General features: G+C 47.1%; 1 protein-coding gene across 2 annotated transcripts in view; it reads left to right on the top strand.

Moving 5' to 3' along the window:
• Positions 1-18,485, top strand: part of lrp1ab (low density lipoprotein receptor-related protein 1Ab) — an 86,864-nt gene that overhangs the window by 35,531 nt on the left and 32,848 nt on the right. For both annotated transcript variants that reach the window (XM_062392957.1, XM_062392956.1), the window contains exons 7-27: positions 5,287-5,449; positions 6,558-6,780; positions 8,166-8,355; positions 8,474-8,617; positions 8,877-9,113; positions 9,307-9,487; positions 9,834-10,056; positions 10,776-10,965; positions 11,071-11,193; positions 11,390-11,530; positions 11,840-11,965; positions 12,608-12,724; positions 12,818-12,898; positions 12,995-13,162; positions 14,335-14,517; positions 15,021-15,218; positions 15,419-15,664; positions 16,141-16,338; positions 17,500-17,704; positions 17,808-17,972; positions 18,206-18,450. In XM_062392957.1, the coding sequence (XP_062248941.1) occupies positions 5,287-5,449; positions 6,558-6,780; positions 8,166-8,355; positions 8,474-8,617; positions 8,877-9,113; positions 9,307-9,487; positions 9,834-10,056; positions 10,776-10,965; positions 11,071-11,193; positions 11,390-11,530; positions 11,840-11,965; positions 12,608-12,724; positions 12,818-12,898; positions 12,995-13,162; positions 14,335-14,517; positions 15,021-15,218; positions 15,419-15,664; positions 16,141-16,338; positions 17,500-17,704; positions 17,808-17,972; positions 18,206-18,450 (3,747 nt within the window). The remainder of the gene's footprint in view (positions 1-5,286; positions 5,450-6,557; positions 6,781-8,165; positions 8,356-8,473; positions 8,618-8,876; positions 9,114-9,306; positions 9,488-9,833; positions 10,057-10,775; positions 10,966-11,070; positions 11,194-11,389; positions 11,531-11,839; positions 11,966-12,607; positions 12,725-12,817; positions 12,899-12,994; positions 13,163-14,334; positions 14,518-15,020; positions 15,219-15,418; positions 15,665-16,140; positions 16,339-17,499; positions 17,705-17,807; positions 17,973-18,205; positions 18,451-18,485) is intronic.

The following is an 18,485-nucleotide window of genomic DNA, read 5'->3' as shown; positions in this document are numbered from 1 at the left end:
CAGCTTGCCACCAGGTGGCGATCAAGATGCTGTACCTTTAGGGCTTTCAAGTGATTCAAAAGTGATCTGATGAGATCAAACCTTTCCTTAATCCAATGGATTATCTGGTTATTAACTAAATTTGCTATGTATTAAGTATTTATAATGGACTACATTTCAATGTGTTCAGACCCATCCTTGGTCATCGGAGGCTTCCAGACTCCCATCATGGAGTTCTGTAATAAAGACACTGACTCATCTCACACACACACACACACACACACACACACAAGCAAACACTTCCCTTTGAGAGGCTTTCTCATGTAATGGTGAGATCCCTGATTATGAGAACCAAGTTTTTGTTTTTATTTGCCTTGCTGACAAAGTCGTTACTCTCTGAGAGGGGGGGGGGGGGGGGCACAGAGGTGTAGACAAAATAGAAAAGCCAGGCTGTGGGTTTGTCCCGTTGCGCATACGTGGGTGCGTGTGGGAAAGGTTCCCTTGAGAATTAGCCCCGGGCATGAAACAGCGGACGTGAAGAAAACAAGTGAAGACGTTGGGTGTGCAGACTCTGAGAGGGGGCTCAGGTTAGAAGTACCTCGGCTCATATCCACTTCAAATGAAGCTTGAAAGTTGGTGTGCTTCTGCAACTTCTTTTAGTCCCCGCTCTGTTAAGTGTTCTGACGGGTGAACAGGGGCGAGGGGGGGAGGCAGCGGCGAGAGACAGAGAGGGGGACCCTGAGAGAAACAGTCATGTAAAAGAGACAGGGGACAGATAAAATGAGAGGGAGAGAAAGAAGGTAGTGATTTTCTGTATCTTGGAGGTGTGTGTGTGTGTGTGAGTGTGTGCGCGAGTGGTCATGCAGATGGTATTTACATTCCTCGGTTGGGTTATGTCAGCCTGAACAGCCTCTACATTCCTCTGGCCGGCTCAGGTCCTGTCCAGTCAGGTCACTTAAACATGCTCATAGCTGGGGCTCAGACAAACACACACAAACACACACACGACCCAAATACCTTTCCATCATGCACTCATTACTCAGTGACACATTGAGATTACAGTTTGTGTTCTCCTTAGAATATGCAATGCTTCCACTGGATCCTTGTGCATTTGAGTCAAATTAGAGACAGCAGTTAAAAATCACTACATTTATTTATTTTCATCGCCCTCGGATACTGCAGTGGATTATTGTATTTCTTCCTCTGATTGTACATTTAGGATTTAGTATGATCAAATGCTGATATCTGAAGGTTTAGTTTAGAATAAGACAATCAGGTCAATGACTTTCTGTTAAATTGAATTGGCAGCGTCTATAATTAGATCTTGACGTATTAAGCACATTGCACATGCTGTTTGATTGCTGTTTGATTTTGGTGTGCTCGCTTTGAAGGGCGTTGACGTGCTCATTTTCGAGTGATGTGGCCCGTAGCTGAACCCCCCCGACTGTGTGAGTGCACCGGGGTCAGTCGGGGGGGGGGGGGGGGGGGGTTTCAGCTCTGCTAAGTCACTCAGGGAGCACATGGACAAGAGGGTCTCTTTGACTTTTGGCAGTGACTCCACATTTTTTTTACGTTACGTCACTTCGGGCTTTTAGCGGCGATAAGAGAGCGAACGACCTCGCTTACTTTGGTGGAGCTGAGCCCAGTCAAGGCTGTTAGTCAACTTTAAAGTTTCCCTTGTGGTTTTATAAAATGTTTGTTAACCTTGACCCGTGTGAATTCCGGGTTGTTCCGGACTTACTCATCTGCCCTCCCGTCACTTAAAGGTGAACCTGCTCTTTTCAGAAACAATAATCTGATCATGGACGTACCAACATGGGGTCTGTGTCAGTTCTATTCTCATTTTTTATAACCAGCAGGGCTCAGGTGCACTCCCTAAAAGTGTGATGGGCAGACCTGGGGTTTGGCATAAGATGGATATTGATGATAGTGTGGAGGCGAGGGGGGGTTAGCTGCAGGCTTCTCACAAACCTGGTGATTTATAGCTTGTGGGAGCCCGAGAGAGAGGAGGGCAGATAAGTAGACGAGGGCTGCAGATGTGGCCCTGCTCTGTTTGCATGTGCCATTTCCCGACTGGGAAGATAAAAGGGGAGCAGATCCGACTCATCCGTTCCTCTCCACCCTCTGAGCAGAACTCCACAGCAGGGACCAGCACTTCTCCCCATGTCCCACTGGCCAACGCTCAGTCCTTCTTCTGCTCTCTAGCTTAAGGCACCTTTTCTTTTCACCCAGAATACGTTATCATATTTTTCCATGGAGCAAAAATGCCCAGGGCTTTCTGTCTCCAACTCAAATTTTTCCCCAGAAGAGTGCACACCTCAGGTAAAGCACCAACAGTTATATGCCTGATATTTATATTCATCTAGATCCATATATTACTCCCTTGAAAAAAAATGTAAACGTCAAAAAACACCATATCTTGCAATGTTAGAGAAAAGGAAAAATTATCCTGGATCCTGACCCGGATCGAAATTCCCTTCAACCTTCCACCAAATTTGTGGAAATCTGTTTAGTAGTTTTTATGTAATACTGATTTAAGTAGCTGTATGTGTAAATCTCTCGAATCCAAACAGTCCATTCGACCTAAAGGACCCGTTTTGTTCTATCCTCCATTTCATTTTCTCCACCCAATAACCTCTCTTTTTCACTTACGGCAGATGAAGGGGATTAAAAAAAGTTGCCAAACGTTTATCATCAAATTACCTAAATGACTGCCTCTTCTATTGGGGTCACGTGTCAGATCCTTAATAGAAAATCTAAATCACTAAACTTCCAACCTGAGCTCCAGAGAGGTCAAAGAGGTTTCCTCACAGATTAAGAGGATCTTCAGGGCAGAGGGAGAATTAAAGAAACTGCCTGATGATGCTTTCCTGCTTTGCCCTAACAGGTAAACATAAGATTTCTTGCAAAGTATGCAAACACATGCAAACAGAGCCGGGTCCTGTTTGTATATATATATACACGTGTGTGTAATTTGGGGCAGAATGCGTGTTTGCTGTTGCCAGTGATCCCCACCCCCCCTCCGTTCGGTTTGTGAAACGTTTCCACAGTGTAGCGTGAGCTCGTAGGTGTTTAGGGCAGGAAGTGAAGAGAGGTTGTGAGGGTTGGGGCTGTTGCGTGAAGAGAAAGGGGGTGGGTTCATTCCCCTTCCCAGCAAACTGTCCACTTACCGGGAGCCGAATGAGTGACGACGTCCTCAGACTGGCCGACTCTCTGGATAACGGCCTCCACCAGTTGCTGCGTTGCACAAGCGGCTCTTCGCTCTCTCTCTCGCTCTCTCTCTCTGGGTCTAATCAATGCCTCGTGCAGCCAGGCTTCCAGCTGGATTTCTATAGAGGCGTATGGGTTAAGGGCTGATACCAATGGGAGTATCACTATCCCTCAGAGCTGCATGACAAACTTCCCCCCCTTTGTCTCAACTTGGTACTGACGTTAATGAAACATCTTGGACTGGTTTTCACTTCTTCCCTTTTCATGTTTTTACTAGCTCATGTATTCACGACTATAACCATCGTTTTTTAGGATGTGAAAAGACTCAATAAATTCTTTCCACATTGGAGGTGAGCCAGAACATAGAATGTTTTGATATGAAGATTTTCCCCTCCCAGAATTTCTTTTGTTTTTCTTGCCACGTTCCCATCCGCCATGGCTTCTCTTCCAATCTACTGCTTATTTTGAAACACCAAGTATAACACAAGTCCCATGTGGGGAAGGCCTTTTGAAGCTGTGTGTGCGTTCGGTAGGTGGGGTAGAGGGTTTCTACATTGGGCCCAGATGTTTGTTCTGTTGTGCAACTTGCCTCAGTTCTGTCTCCGTGCAGCGTGGCTGTCATTGTCAGGGGCTCAGGCTCAGACTTCAGGTTCTATTTCATTTCTAATGAATAGTCAAAGCCTTGAAACCGGCTGACGGCAGAAGTGCGACACCCCACTTGTGTACCTCAACATCAAAGTTGTCCCCCGGAATAACCGGAGAAACACCTGTGGTTACTTTGATAGTGCCTGTGTGAGTAGTGAGCTTGTGTGATATGCATGTGTGCATACAGTGCACTGCTTTGAAAAGGAGGCACGGCGGCAGCTGTGAAAACACAAGGCTGTATGTATCTCCAAGCCCCCCCCCCCTTCAAGCTCGGTCTCCCTGTGGTCTGGGACCTCAGCGTCCACAGGTTCTCAGAGAGTGAGAAATGTTTCCACTGCTAACTTAGCACTTCACAACTCTTAACGCTGGTCATGTATCTAAAATAACTGTGTCCATCCGGAACGCTTCCTCTTTCCAGTTTGGCTTAGTAAGGGTTACTTTACTTCAAGTTCCTTTTTGTGAGAGGAATTGCGACAATTCTTTTACATCACTTTTTTGAGTGATACTTGGTTTGACTCCTGAAATGCATGAATCCTGTTTCTGTGTTAACAGACCGGAATAAAGGACGTGGAGAGACAGGAAATACATTGCACAAGAGTTCACTGACGGGTTTAATGATTTTGGAACAATGTGTCGTTGACCAACACTACCGCCAAAACACCACATTATAAAGAAATCTGTTGAGAGGAAGAGACCAATTTACCCCTTTCACTTTCACAGATCTGGGCCAACACTCTATCAACACCCCCCGTGTTCTTTTATTCATTCAACCATTCACTTGTCAGATTTTCTCTTTCCGAGAGACGCCTCATGGCCCAAGTTATATATCGTACATTTAAAATTAAAAATACATATCGCTTATTTTGGAAGTTTCAAATGTTTGTGGACATTCCAAGAAATCCATTGTTTAATATTAGTGGCATCATGTGCTTCCTTATTTTTGTGAATGAAGTTGTACTTGGGTTGTAGCTGCTGGGGACTGCTGGGAGCTGTGTTTGTCCAGTCAGTGATGTTAAAGTCTCTCGGCTTGAGGGTTCACAGCCCCTGTGACCTAACGAAAACTACCTTTAACTGACCTAACGCTGTATCCACAAACCTAGGGAAAGACAAAGTGTTAACTGTCCCTGCACATGGAGTCCTGTGTAGCTGCTCAGGTCCACTGACAGGCCTTCGCCTCACTTTTTATCTGTCATCTTCTGTGTCTCTGTCCCTCCCCCATGCACCGCTCGCCTTAATCCAAGACAAGTTGAGTGAAGGACAGAGGCTCATTAATTCACCGCTATTATTTTGTGTTTCAAGAGAGACTGGGCACTTGTGAGCAGAAGGTCATAGTATCGTAAAATGATGCCATTTCATCTGGGTAAATGACCAAGACTTGTTTGACTGTATAGATTCTGTTTCTTCTAATGCCTCGGTTCTGTGCTCTCCTCCTCGCTCCTCTGCATCTCTCAGATGTCGAGCAAATGGCGATCGACTGGCTGACCGGGAACTTCTACTTCGTGGACGACGTGGACGACCGCGTGTTTGTCTGCAACAAGAACGGCCAGACGTGTGTGACCCTGCTGGACCAAGAGCTGTACAACCCGAAAGGCATCGCTCTGGACCCGGCCATGGGGTCTGTACTTCCCTCCCGTCCCTCTTGACCTAACGCTACCCCCAGTGCTGTTTTAGCAACGCTTGAGAGGAAAAAAGCCGTCTTATGATCAGGCGACGTGCTGACAAAGCAGGCAGTCAGAAATCCAAGCACTTCTTCCAGATGGAAAGAGGGACAGATACTCATATGCCACATAAACACTTCGGATGTTTCAGGTTCCTGATACTGAAAAGCCGGTATTAGCTGTGGTTCCGTCTTTTTGAGAGTATCACTTCTCTATTATAACGCGTTTATTTTTAGTTAATTGTGTAATGTCTAGATGAATTTATTAGTGGTGCACCGATGTATCGGCCGTACATCGGTAGCGGCCGATATTCGGCTCGTTTACTGCCATCGGGGCATCGGTAATAAACTTGACTTTCACCGATGGCATCGGCCGATGTTCATTGGTATTGTAACGTCACCGCCTCAGAGACGACACGGAACTTCTTCTCCTATTTGTAACTTTATTAAAGTCAACACGAACATGTCACACTCCTTGTTCCTTCTCCGATTCTCCTCACATCAACAACCGTCTTCAACACTTCCCTCCTCATTCACCCCTGACCCCAAACAAACCAGCCAATGAGAACCTGTCATCCCCCACAACCCCACCCCATTGGTCTAGAACTGTGACATGCCCTACCCGACCTGTTCACTGACCCTCAGGACATCTCAATACTCCTTTAACACGGTGTCTTAAATAAAGTTTAGTTAAACTAAAGATTGTTTCGTAAATCTGATTGAATTTGTGCTCATTAAAAGATATGAGGGATAAAGGGCGGAAATAATTTAAAATAGTGCTTTTTAAATTATGATTTAATTATTTTCCTAGCGCAAAAAGGTGACTGAATAACAACACAAACAAAATAAACAAGTATCGGTTCGATTTTTGTTTTAAACATCGGTATCGGCATCGGACAAGAATTTCCATATAGGTGCATCCCTAGAGTAAACTCTTCATGAATTTAAATGGCAGCCTTTTTGTAAAAAATTCTCTCTTGTTAGTGAAACCCTTTTTTTTCCCGTCTCCTTGCCTTCATCTTAACCTCTCCATCCTTTCCCCCCCATCACCTTTCCTCTGCTACAGGAAAGTGTTCTTCACAGACTACGGGTCGACGCCGAGGGTGGAGCGCTGTGACATGGACGGACAGAATCGCACCAAGCTGGTGGATAGCAAGATCGTGTTCCCGCACGGCATCACCCTGGACCTGGTCAACCGGCTGGTGTACTGGGCTGACGCATACCTGGACTACATCGAGGTGGTCGACTACGAGGGCAAAAACCGACACACCATCATCCAGGGCCTGCTGGTGAGCTTTGAGCCATTGGATTGGTGGTCACGCACATATGAGTCAGCTACTCCATGTTTTTTTTTTCATTTTTTTCTTTCTATCTTTATTCAAGAGCGTGCTCTTTCAGTTTGAGAGCGGGACTTATTGATTTCACGTTCAGTTTTGTAATGCTCTTACTCGAATGTGCTTGTGCTTGGATTACTACGCTCCAGCTTCAGTTCTTGGACTGTTCTCTCTGAAGCGGTCAGGGAAGCGCTTCCGCTCCATTGTGGCCAACACAGAGAGAATGGAAGGAGCTTCTTCCTGCAGTCCATCCAAACACTCGATCAGGCCAACACCTAGGGCACGACACCAACCCACACCCCCCTACATTTCTTATTATTCCATATCCTTTCTATCATATTTAGTACACGCTGAACACCCCAAATACCCCAGTCTCATGTTGCACAGCTCATGTTTGCACATAAACTGCACATGCCTACACTTAACTCCATACAGACTACTGTTGTTGCACCTATCCTAACCAGAAATATATCATTTATACTGGTATACATTTCTTCCTTCCTTTCCCAACTATAGTTTTCTCTCAAACTGAAAGACCACACACTTGAATAAAGTTAGGAAGAAAAAAAAAACTTCCACGCATCTCCAGCAAAAACTGTAGATGTCCAATTGTTGAGGTTTCACTTGAAAGGTGGCAAATCACCAAACGGCAATAATCGTCCCCTCTACAACACAAAGCATCTGTTTTCCGAAGCTGTACAATCATTGATTTGATCTCATCATCTTCAGAGGCAGTGCTGTTTTCCACTTGTCTCCTGTGAATCTGGACAAAGAGTCCGTCTCTCCTGGGCAACAAGTCCGTTTTATTGCCTTGATTGATATTACTTAAGGAGTGTGTGATTTTCCTGGCCAGTGCCTCTAAATATATTAGTCCCCTCCTCGGGAAGCTTGGCTCCAACTTATAGTGGAGTAATGATCTTAATGAAATCAGGGTGTGTGTGTGTGTGTGTGTGTGTGTGTGTGTGTGTGTGTGTGTGTGTGTGTGTGTGTGTGTGTGTGTGTGTGTGTGTGTGTGTGTGTGTGTGTGTGTGTGTGTGTGTGTGTGTGTGTGTGTGTGTGTGTGTGTGTGTGTGTGTGTGTGTGTGTGTGTGTGAGGCTTGGATCTTTCTGACGGTAGAAACCCTCTCTCTGCGTCTATGCTTAGTCTCTGTTTGATGCTGATAAATAGTTTGATGAGAACGTTTCATTATGCAGCGTTTATGATAAAAACTTGTACACAGACGATATCACTCAAGCTATTAGTCATGCACCGTGAGCTGCTCTACTGGAAACGTCAGCATTTTCAAAGGCAAACTCAAGACAACGTGTCAACGTGCTTAATCGTCTCATTGCCTTTTCAGATTGAGCACCTGTACGGCCTGACCGTGTTCGAGAACTATCTGTACGCGACAAACTCGGACGAAGGCAACCTCAACCCCAAGACCAGCGTGATCCGAGTGAACCGCTTCAACAGCTCCGACTTCCAGGTGGTGACGCGGGTAGACCGGGGCGCCGCGCTGCACGTGTACCACCAGAGGCGCCAGCCACAAGGTGCGCGCTCTAGAGGGCACAGATCAAATCTGAACTAGCCTGCCAGACCCCTCTGATCCATACCCACTGACTAATCTTACCATTGCATGACTGTTGCTTTGTGTTGTCCTTCCCTTAGTGCGCAGCCATGCATGTACCCTGGATCAGTTTGGGAAGGCCGGAGGTTGCTCTGACATCTGTCTGCTGAGCAACAGCCACAAGACCCGCACCTGCCGCTGTCGCTCTGGATTCAGCCTCGGCAGTGATGGAAAGTCCTGCAAGAGTGAGTATCAAGCCCGAGGAGGTGTTTTGATATTGCAAAGATGAACCCTACCCCATTAGCCTAAGCAGCTATGATGGAAGAAAGATTAAGCAATTAAAGGAGACACATTAAGCTCATAATCAAATTCATTATTTTAATTTGTGTTATCGTTTTAAAGGAGAAAAACGGAATAAGCCAAAATATCCGTGGTTACAAATTTGCTCGGAGGAATAAAGGCATCACTGAGAATATTTTTCCTCTTCCTCCTCCCCTAACCCAGAACCAGACCACGAGTTGTTCCTGGTCTATGGTAAGGGTCGTCCTGGAATCATCAGGGGCATGGACATGAACGCGAAGGTGCCTGATGAGTACATGATCCCCATTGAGAACCTGATGAACCCCCGAGCTCTGGACTTCCACGCCGCCAGTGATTACATCTACTTCGCTGATGCCACCAGCTACATAATTGGACGACAGAAGATAGACGGCACGGAGAGGGACACCATACTGAAAGAAGGTGAGAGCTTTGCACAGGAATCCAGAATATATTTCGTCTTTCTAACCAAATCCAAGCTGCTATATCGACTTTGGAGAGGATTAGTATTCAGTCAGGTTATTCCATATCTTTTCCACTTTATTCTCTGCACCTTCATCCTGAGCTGGCCAGCCAACAATCCCTCTTTCACACTGGCTTCTTCTACTTATCTCAGGTATCCACACAGTGGAGGGGATAGCAGTCGACTGGATGGGAGGTAATCTCTACTGGACAGACGACGGGCCTAAGAAGACTATCAGCGTCGCCAGGCTGGAAAAAGCTTCACAGACCCGCAAGACTCTCATCGAGGGAAAGATGAGTCATCCTCGAGCCATTGTGGTAGACCCCCAGCACGGGTGAGACACTGCAGAGGGAGGGCATTGTTCTTTTTAATGGATTCTTCATTATTTAGAAAAGTTGTTGCTCCAGTTATAGTTTCTGGCTGCGGCATCATTCACTAGCGGGCAGGTCTGGGTTCAGTTATTTGCGGCTACGTGGGCGGCCTGCTCTGTAGGTTTTTGTTTGAACTCGTTGATTACGTCTGTGTGTGGGAGCTGGTGAGTTTTCAAAATATTTTATTTTTGTTGGATGCTCCATCAAAGAGCAGATAGAAACTTAAGAGCTTAATTTGGATGTCCTGAGCTCTCACAGAAATGTCTTATCACGCGTGCCGTCTGAATGTGATGTCGTCTTATCTCCCAGATGGATGTACTGGACGGACTGGGAGGAGGACCCCACGGAGAGCAACAGAGGCAAGATCAAGAAGGCTTGGATGGACGGCTCACATCACCAGGTGTTCCTCACCAGCAAGACGGTGCTGTGGCCCAACGGCTTGAGTCTGGACATTCCCAATGGCATTCTGTACTGGGTAGATGCCTACTACGACCGCATTGAGCTGGTTTACCTCAACACCACAGAGCGAAAGGTCGGTGATGCTCAGGGAATTTGAATAGATCTAAGTGGGTTTACAGCTGATTAGTACAAAAGAGTGTCAGGGCCACGTTGAAGAAAAGTAAAGGTTTGAGATTTTGAGAATAAAGTCACAATATTCTAAGAATATGGTCGTAACGTTTTGAACAAAAAGCGTTTTATTTTTAGAGAAAATGGCCAATTTCTCATTATATTACAAGACTAAAGCCTTGATACTACGGGAAGAAATTGGTAATTTTACGAAAACAAAATCATAATGTTACAAATGTAAAGTTGTAATTTAACAAGAATATAGTTGAGAAAATGTAGTTGTTGACTGTTGCTTACATTTGCGTGTTATTCAAGGGGTTTCACAAAGAGATGGTTCAAGATTTTGGATCTTAAAATAGTGGAGCTCTGACAAGCACAGGTTCTCCTTGCTGCTTATCTTCTATCTTCTAATGTTTTTTTTTTTTTTTTTTCAATTTCCCCCAAATATTATGACTTAATTATTGTTATATTTTTACTCTTTTCTTTAATCTCCTAAAAGCTCAACAATATATTTGAAAACGTACAACTCTTTTTCTTGTAATATTAAGATGTTATTATCAGAGTATTGCTTCCCCCCCCCTCAAAATCTCATAATTTATTTTCTTCGGCATGGCCCCACTCCACATCATTTTGAAATTTACTAAAAAAATGATCAAAAAAATTCTGAATTCTCTGTTTCCTCAGGTTGTGTACGAGGGGCAAGAGCTGAACCACGCCTTCGGCCTGTGTCACTACAAACAGTTCCTCTTCTGGAATGAGTATCGCGGAGGCAGCATCTACAAACTGGACCAGGCCACTAAGATGGTCACCCTGCTGCGCAATGAGAGGCCGCCCATCTTCGAGATCAGAGTGTACGATGCGCACCAGCAGCAAGGTAACATGTCCCCCCCCCCATTCCCGCTTATAATGAAATAACGACATTGTGTATTGTGGCTGCTGTATTCAGTCGTCCTTGGTTTGTCTTTGTCTTTGTGCGAAGGCTCCAACGCATGTCGAGTGAACAACGGCGGCTGCAGCAGCCTGTGCCTCGCTGTCCCTGACGGCCGGTCCTGTGGCTGTGCTGACGACCAAATCCTGGACGTCGATAACGTCACCTGCAAAGGTACTGAGCTGCTTTACTAGTCCAGAGGTTTTTAAAGGTCTCGCTTGTACCGTTGCAATGTTCTGTGTGCTCGTGTTCTTTTTTTTTTTTTAACAATCTTTAAAAGAGGGACAAAAGCTGACCCAAGCACTGTACAGACCTGCTCTTGTCTCAGTGGCCCATCTGTTCCTGCTTCTAACCCTGATCTCCTCCGCAGCCAACCCCTCCTACGTGCCCCCGCCGCAGTGCCAGCCCGGGGAGTTCGCCTGCAAGAACAACCGCTGCATCCAGGAGCGCTGGAAGTGCGACGGCGACAACGACTGTCTGGACAACAGCGACGAGGCGCCGGAGCTGTGCCGTAAGCGCCGCGTCATTGTCGCCCTTGGTTACGCAGCAACACACGGAGAAACATGAATTCGGTTAAAGGGTTTTAGTTGATGGGAACCGACGGAGCGCAGGCTACAGTTTCCAGGGTTGTCTGTTTCCATGCTGTGTAATGGGGCTGTAATGTTACTGGCCAGCTTTCTTCCTCATCAGGCGATCGTGAGAAACACAGACTCTTACTCGTCCTGGATGCTCTACACTGTTTTTTAGTCTTAAAGTGACATACTTGAAAAGTTATGGGTTTATTTATCAGACACGTTCCGTTTTGTTTTCTCCCTCCCAGACCAGCACACGTGCCCAGCTGACCGGTTCAAATGCCAGAACAACCGCTGCATCCCCCTGCGATGGCTCTGTGATGGAGACAATGACTGCGGCAACGATGAAGACGAGTCCAACACCACCTGTTCTGGTGCGTATAGAGTTATATGATGTCTACTCAGAGATCACGAGAGTTCTTCTCGCATCTTTTAATATGCTGCAAATGAACATCCTGTATGATGTATACGGAATCATGATCTGCAACTCGAAGCCATGAAACAAAGAGAATCACGTGGGGGTTGTGACTGCAGAATTAACAAGTATACCAGTATTCAGTGGTGGATTTTAGTTTTCTTACTGAGATGATGAAGCCTGTAAGTTGCATCTGCACCACAGAGATCGGAATCGGACAATAAGTGCGGCGGATGTCAGCAGGAATTCAGAAACCATGAGGAGGTATTAATCTTCTATTCAGTGACACTGGGCTGAAACGCAGTGTGGGCTCCTGGCCATCACAATTTGTTGCTTCTCATAAGAGCTGTGTCAGTGTCCCACGTATATTGAAGGAGATTACACATTGTCTTTAACTCAGATACGATAAAGGGAGCTTCCTTGATTGTTAATCACTTTTTGTAGCAATAGATTATGGGAAATTAAGCTACGCCCTGATCTGTTAGGTCTTTGAAGATGTCTTCTCTAACAGTCATCACTTAATGCAAGCTGAAATGTCGAGTCAGGGATATTACAAAAAGGAAAGAGGACTTGACTGTTTCCTGCATTGTTCCCCTGCCAGCTCGTACGTGCCCACCAAACCAGTACCCCTGTGCCAGCGGGCGCTGCATCCCCATCTCCTGGACATGTGACCTGGATGACGACTGTGGAGATCGCTCCGACGAGCCCGACTCCTGCGGTGAGTCTCTGCCGCACCGTCGTACTGTTGATTTTGCCTGATTTGCACAAATGACAAACATGCTAATGATTTTTTATTTCTCCCTCCTCCCAGCATACCCAACCTGCTTCCCTCTGACCCAGTTCACCTGTGCCAACGGCCGCTGCATCAACATCAACTGGCGCTGTGACAACGGTGAGCATGGGCCGCTTTCGCTTTTCACGCAGCTGCACTTTAAAAACAACCCGGCGGCTGATAGTGAAATCCTGGTGTGACTGCGTGTGTCGACAGACAACGACTGCGGAGACAACAGCGACGAGGCCGGCTGCAGCCACTCCTGCTCCAGCGTCCAGTTCAAATGCAACAGTGGTCGCTGCATCCCAGAATACTGGACCTGCGACGGCGACAACGACTGTGGAGACTACAGCGACGAGACTCACGCCAACTGCACCAACCAGGGTAGGCCACAAGACCGTGTGCTCCAAGCTGCTGGAAGCCGTTTATCGCCTTGTTCTCCTCGAACTCGGCGCTGCAAATGAAACAGAGGTTTTTCGTCCTCAGCCTCGTGGAGCTCTCGCCGCATCATGCAACGTCCCTCGCATCGTTTCCTGTACATGTTGCACTTGCACAGAGGTTATCATAATGATCCCACTTCCCCTGCTCTGCGTGCCCCGGCCTGCTCCGGGCTTCCACTTATCATTTACAGAGAATCCTCTCTGTTGCACTGTTCAGGATGTGATTATGCTTTGTGGTTAGATAACAATTAAACTCTTTCCAAGGGGCCCCCGGGTTTTGACTCTGCTGCAAGCGACATGAATGTACGTGTCCAGAGCGGAACGCCGGCTGGTGGTTGACCGCTCTTTGTGATGGCGGCTCTGACACCGCCGTATCTCCGTGTCCTGCTCTTTCCTCAGCCGCTGGTCGGCCTGAAAGCGTACGCTCCTGTCCGTGCTCTATGTCCCGTTTGATCCGCGCAGAGCCGCGGCCAACTGCTGTCAAGCCTCAGCATGCAAATCCTGGGCACAGCCTGACCTGTTGGTTTAATAAGCAAGCTGTGCTTTGTGTTTGAGTGTGTGTCTGTGTGTGTGTGTGTGTGTGTGTGTGTATGCTTTTGGGAGCTCTCACAGCCTGCCGTCTGGAAGTCATTAGCTGAAATAAAAAAGCAATACTATCACCTTCCCCTCCTGTATATTGTGTTCCCTGCTGAAAGGTCCCCGGTCCATTTCCTGCTGCAGCCGGGCCAAGCGCTGACCTTTGCCATGAGGGGAAGTCATTGTGCCACCTCCTCAGTGGGGCCTTTCATCCGCCTCTGACATCAGTCAGTGAGCTGTGTGTGTCATTGTTGTTTAACTTGGCTCAGCGTCGGGTGGTTAACTCGGCTCTCCAGCAAACCTACACATTAATTAATGTCTGGAATGGCCTATTCTTCCTCTTCTCAGTTTTGGCCGAGTGCATGTGTGTGTGGTCTGAGTGTCAGTGGTGTCTGCTGGCTGTGACTCCACGCTGGTTATTTTTTCAGTTGTGGATTTATAATGGTATTTTGTTGCTTCTTACAAATTAGCTTAACTGCACACTCTCTCTCCCCCCCCTCACTTTCACTCATTGTCTTTGTTTTTGTTTTTCATCCGCAGCGACTCGTCCTCCGGGCGGCTGCCATGTGGACGAGTTCCAGTGTCGGCTGGACAGCCTGTGCATCCCCATGCGCTGGCGCTGTGACGGCGACACAGACTGCATGGACCTCAGTGACGAGAACAACTGCGAGGGGGTCACCCACATGTGTGACCCCGCGGTCAAGTTCAGCTGCAGGGACTCTGGTAAGGGTGATTTAAACTGTGGGACGTACCACAGGTTAGATAAGAGATTACTGAAGGAGTTAATGGTCGGTCACCACCACAAAGCGTCAGTGGGAGATTTATGTCACGTGCGTCACGCAGTGGCTGCTCTTTGTGGCAAACTGGAAACAAAGAGGAAAGTTACGACCCATGCGTCTCATTTGGCGAACAGGAGTGCATATCAAATTTGATGTTACAAGCTTCCTCCATTCTGGACTCAAATGTCAGCCCTGTCATGATGCTTTATGATTGGCTCAGATATTCATGTCAGTTAAAAAAAATTGAGGTTCACTTTTCCTTCCTGAGCGGATCTGCTGATTATGGTCTTTTTTTATATTACGTATATATTTTAGTTCCAAACTTTAGCTTCACTCTGATGTTGCAGAGCCCTGGAACCTATTAAAACCGTTTTTCTATGAATATATTAAGATTTAAAATGTGGAAAACAACCAAATCTGAAAGTTGACATTTCCTGGTGTTGTCAGCTCGCTGCATCAGCAAGGCCTGGGTGTGTGACGGCGACAGCGACTGCGAGGACAACTCGGACGAGGACAACTGCGAGGCGCTGGTGTGCAAGCTGTCTCACCACATGTGTGCCACCAACGACTCCATCTGCCTGCCCGCCGAGAAGCTGTGCGACGGCACCGACGATTGTCCGGATGGATCTGACGAGAAGCTTTGTGGTAAAACATTCTTTGCAAAAAATGTCTGTACATCGAACACAACACGGAGATGCGTTCAATACCCGGTTATTTTGTCCTGTGACATTCAAAGCACCACAAACACCACACACACACACACACACACACAAACACACACACCGCTCACAGACCTCCTGCCTCGGACGCTCTCCAGCTCGGTCATCTGTTTTTCCTGCCTGCAGATTTGTGTTCGTTGGACAACGGTGGTTGCAGCCACAACTGCAGCATCATCCCCGGGGAGGGCTTCATGTGCTCCTGTCCCCTGGGTATGGAGCTGGGTGCCGACAACAAGACCTGCCAGATTCAGAGCTTCTGCGCCAAACACCTCAAGTGCAGCCAGAAGTGCGAGCAGGAGAAATCCAGCGTCAAGTGTTCCTGCTACGAGGGCTGGGAACTGGAGGCCGACATGGAGAGCTGCAAAAGCACCGGTGAGGAAAGACTGTCAGAGCTTTCAGACTGGGCTCTTCAATACTGATATATATATATATTTAGTCTGCAATCAAAAAAGGCTGTTTCTGTTTTCCTACATTTATTTATTTATTCCTAAATATTCATATATTTATTTATTTATACACCGATACAACCAATCAGGCTTTCAGACTGAGTTAAGCCCGCCTACCTGACTGACATATGGAGACAGAAATACAGAAATAAAAAAAATGTAGAAGTAGCCCCTTTTACCTTAAACATTATTTATTTATTTATTTATTTATAAATGTGTTTTTTTTTGTCCTTCATAATTTGGTGGATTGTCGTTTTTTTAAGAATTCTTTCTCAATTTCAATTCTTTTGATTGGATTTTACATCAAAGAGGGTGAATGTGTTTTTTGATCTGGACTCGGAGATGAGATTCACTTTGTCGCGGCGCTCTCCCTCTTCTGAGTGTTTTCTCCTCTGCCTTCAGATCCGTTCAAGCCCTTCATCATCTTCTCCAACCGCCACGAGATCAGAAGGATTGAGCTTAACAAGGGGGAGTTCAGCGTGCTGGTACCAGGCCTGAGGAACACCATCGCCCTGGACTTCCACCTGAACCAGAGCACCCTGTACTGGACTGACGTGGTGGAGGACAAAATCTACCGTGGGAAACTGTCCGACAACGGAGGTGAGGCATGAAGCCCAGCCGCAGCGCTCTGTAATTTTAGGTTACGGTGAAAGATCAATGGGGACAGTGGGATGGACGGCCTCTCCGAACTGTGCAATTTACATTGTAGCGACATCATTTTTCACTGTCTTCCTTTTGTGAGCGAAAAAAAAACTAAAAAAAAAAAACAGTGGAGGGGATTGTTCTTTATGAGATAGCAAATCATGTTTGGGCTTTTAAATGTGGATTTCTGAGAAACGAACTTCCACAGAGCGAGTACACTCTGTAATTTCTCTGGGCCAGAAAGAGTCTGTGGTCAGCAGCGGCGGCTCGTGACCCTGAATAAATCTCCCAGGTCATTGTCGGCCCCTTTCCTGCTCCAAAACCCCAGGTCTCCTTGCCAATCAAGGTTGTGTTCCCAGCACAGCACTTAGGGGGCACACGGAAGGCTTTGTCTCTTCCCATTTATCTCAGCACTCGCTGTGCGTGACTGCAGCCAGAACCCTGATGCAGCGTAGGAGGCACAACACGCTGTAGTTCCCGGTCCCAGCTCTCCAGCTTTCACCATTAACACAGGGCCTCTGAGCGGAGACATTGTGAATAACTCATGCATCGGCTCCTGCTGCTTGTTATCGAAGCAAATCCAGCATCCCCAAAGTTATTGGCATCCACCGGTTAGTGCCAACTGCTTAACAAAGATGTCCCAAACCCACGAATCCTCACAGGAAGCCGGTCCGGCTCCAGCATTCCTCTAGGAGAACTGAAGTCGACCCATCCCTCTCCCTCTAATTACTTCTGGAAGGACTTGTGAAAAACTTGTCCGATCTCCTTGAGCCAGAGATGATCACACATTTTGGTTTTGCACTGGTTTACATGAGAGCCAGTGGTTTCTGGGAAATAATAAAAAGCGAGAGGGCTTAGAAGTGGGGCAGTGGGTTTGGTTGAAGTCACACTGACAGACGCAGTGCATGTCGTTCACTGACGGATTCCATAGGAGAAAAGAATTCTAAACAGTTCAGTGTTTTTTTTTTTTACACTGAACCATATGTGCTGGCTTGAGATCAGCTCAACCTGGGGAATGTTACGTGAAGCTATTAAACTAAATGAGGAGAATTACAGCTGCTTTTTTTTTCTCCTATGAAATGCAACAAATTCCCAATTCCTCTGTTATGTTGGGTTCAGCTCTGACCAGCTTTGAGGTGGTGATCCAGTACGGACTGGCCACTCCCGAGGGCCTGGCCGTGGACTGGATCGCAGGAAACATCTACTGGGTGGAGAGCAATCTGGATCAGATCGAGGTGGCCAAACTGGACGGGACCATGAGAACCACCCTGCTGGCTGGGGAGGTGGAGCATCCCAGGGCAATTGCCCTGGACCCCCGTGATGGGTAAGAGCACTGTGCTCATTTCAAAGTGGCTTGTAGGCGACAGTATGTATATATGAAAATGTAATAATCCCTTGATTTGATGATTTGAACCATCTGTGTGCAGTATTCTGTTCTGGACTGACTGGGATGCCAGTCTGCCCAGGATTGAGGCTGCATCTATGAGCGGTGAAGGCAGACGCACCATCCACAAGGAAACGGGCAGCGGCGGCTGGCCCAACGGACTCACTGTGGACTACATGGAGAGACGCATTGTCTGGATCGATGCCAGGTACCACTTGCCTCTCCTCTCTGAATAAGCAGAGCGCTCTCATCGCGCTGCAGCCACCCACTCACTGATTACATCACTCACTCGTTGTTATTATGTAATTGTTTTGATAAACATGCAGAGGTGGTATGCTTATGTAAAACCACCAACACGCAGTACTGACACATCTAGTACCATGAACAGCATGCACATCCTGTTAGGTAAAGCGGACACCTCTGCCTTTAACCCTCATCCAGGTCCGACGCCATCTACTCCGCCAAGTACGACGGCTCCGGGCTGATCGAGGTGCTGCGAGGTCACGAGTACCTGTCCCACCCGTTTGCGGTGACCATGTACGGCGGCGAGGTCTACTGGACCGACTGGAGGACCAACACTTTGGCCAAGGCCAACAAGTGGACGGGACACAACGTGACTGTCGTCCAGCGCACCAACACACAGCCCTTTGACCTGCAGGTCTATCACCCATCCAGACAACCCCAAGGTATGTCGCGCGGCAGAATCAAATGCTCCTAAAGA

This window comes from Platichthys flesus, chromosome 7 (genome assembly GCF_949316205.1).
Source record: "Platichthys flesus chromosome 7, fPlaFle2.1, whole genome shotgun sequence".
In the NCBI taxonomy this organism is placed as follows: domain Eukaryota; kingdom Metazoa; phylum Chordata; class Actinopteri; order Pleuronectiformes; family Pleuronectidae; genus Platichthys; species Platichthys flesus.
This window is presented reverse-complemented; position numbering and strand designations above follow the sequence as displayed.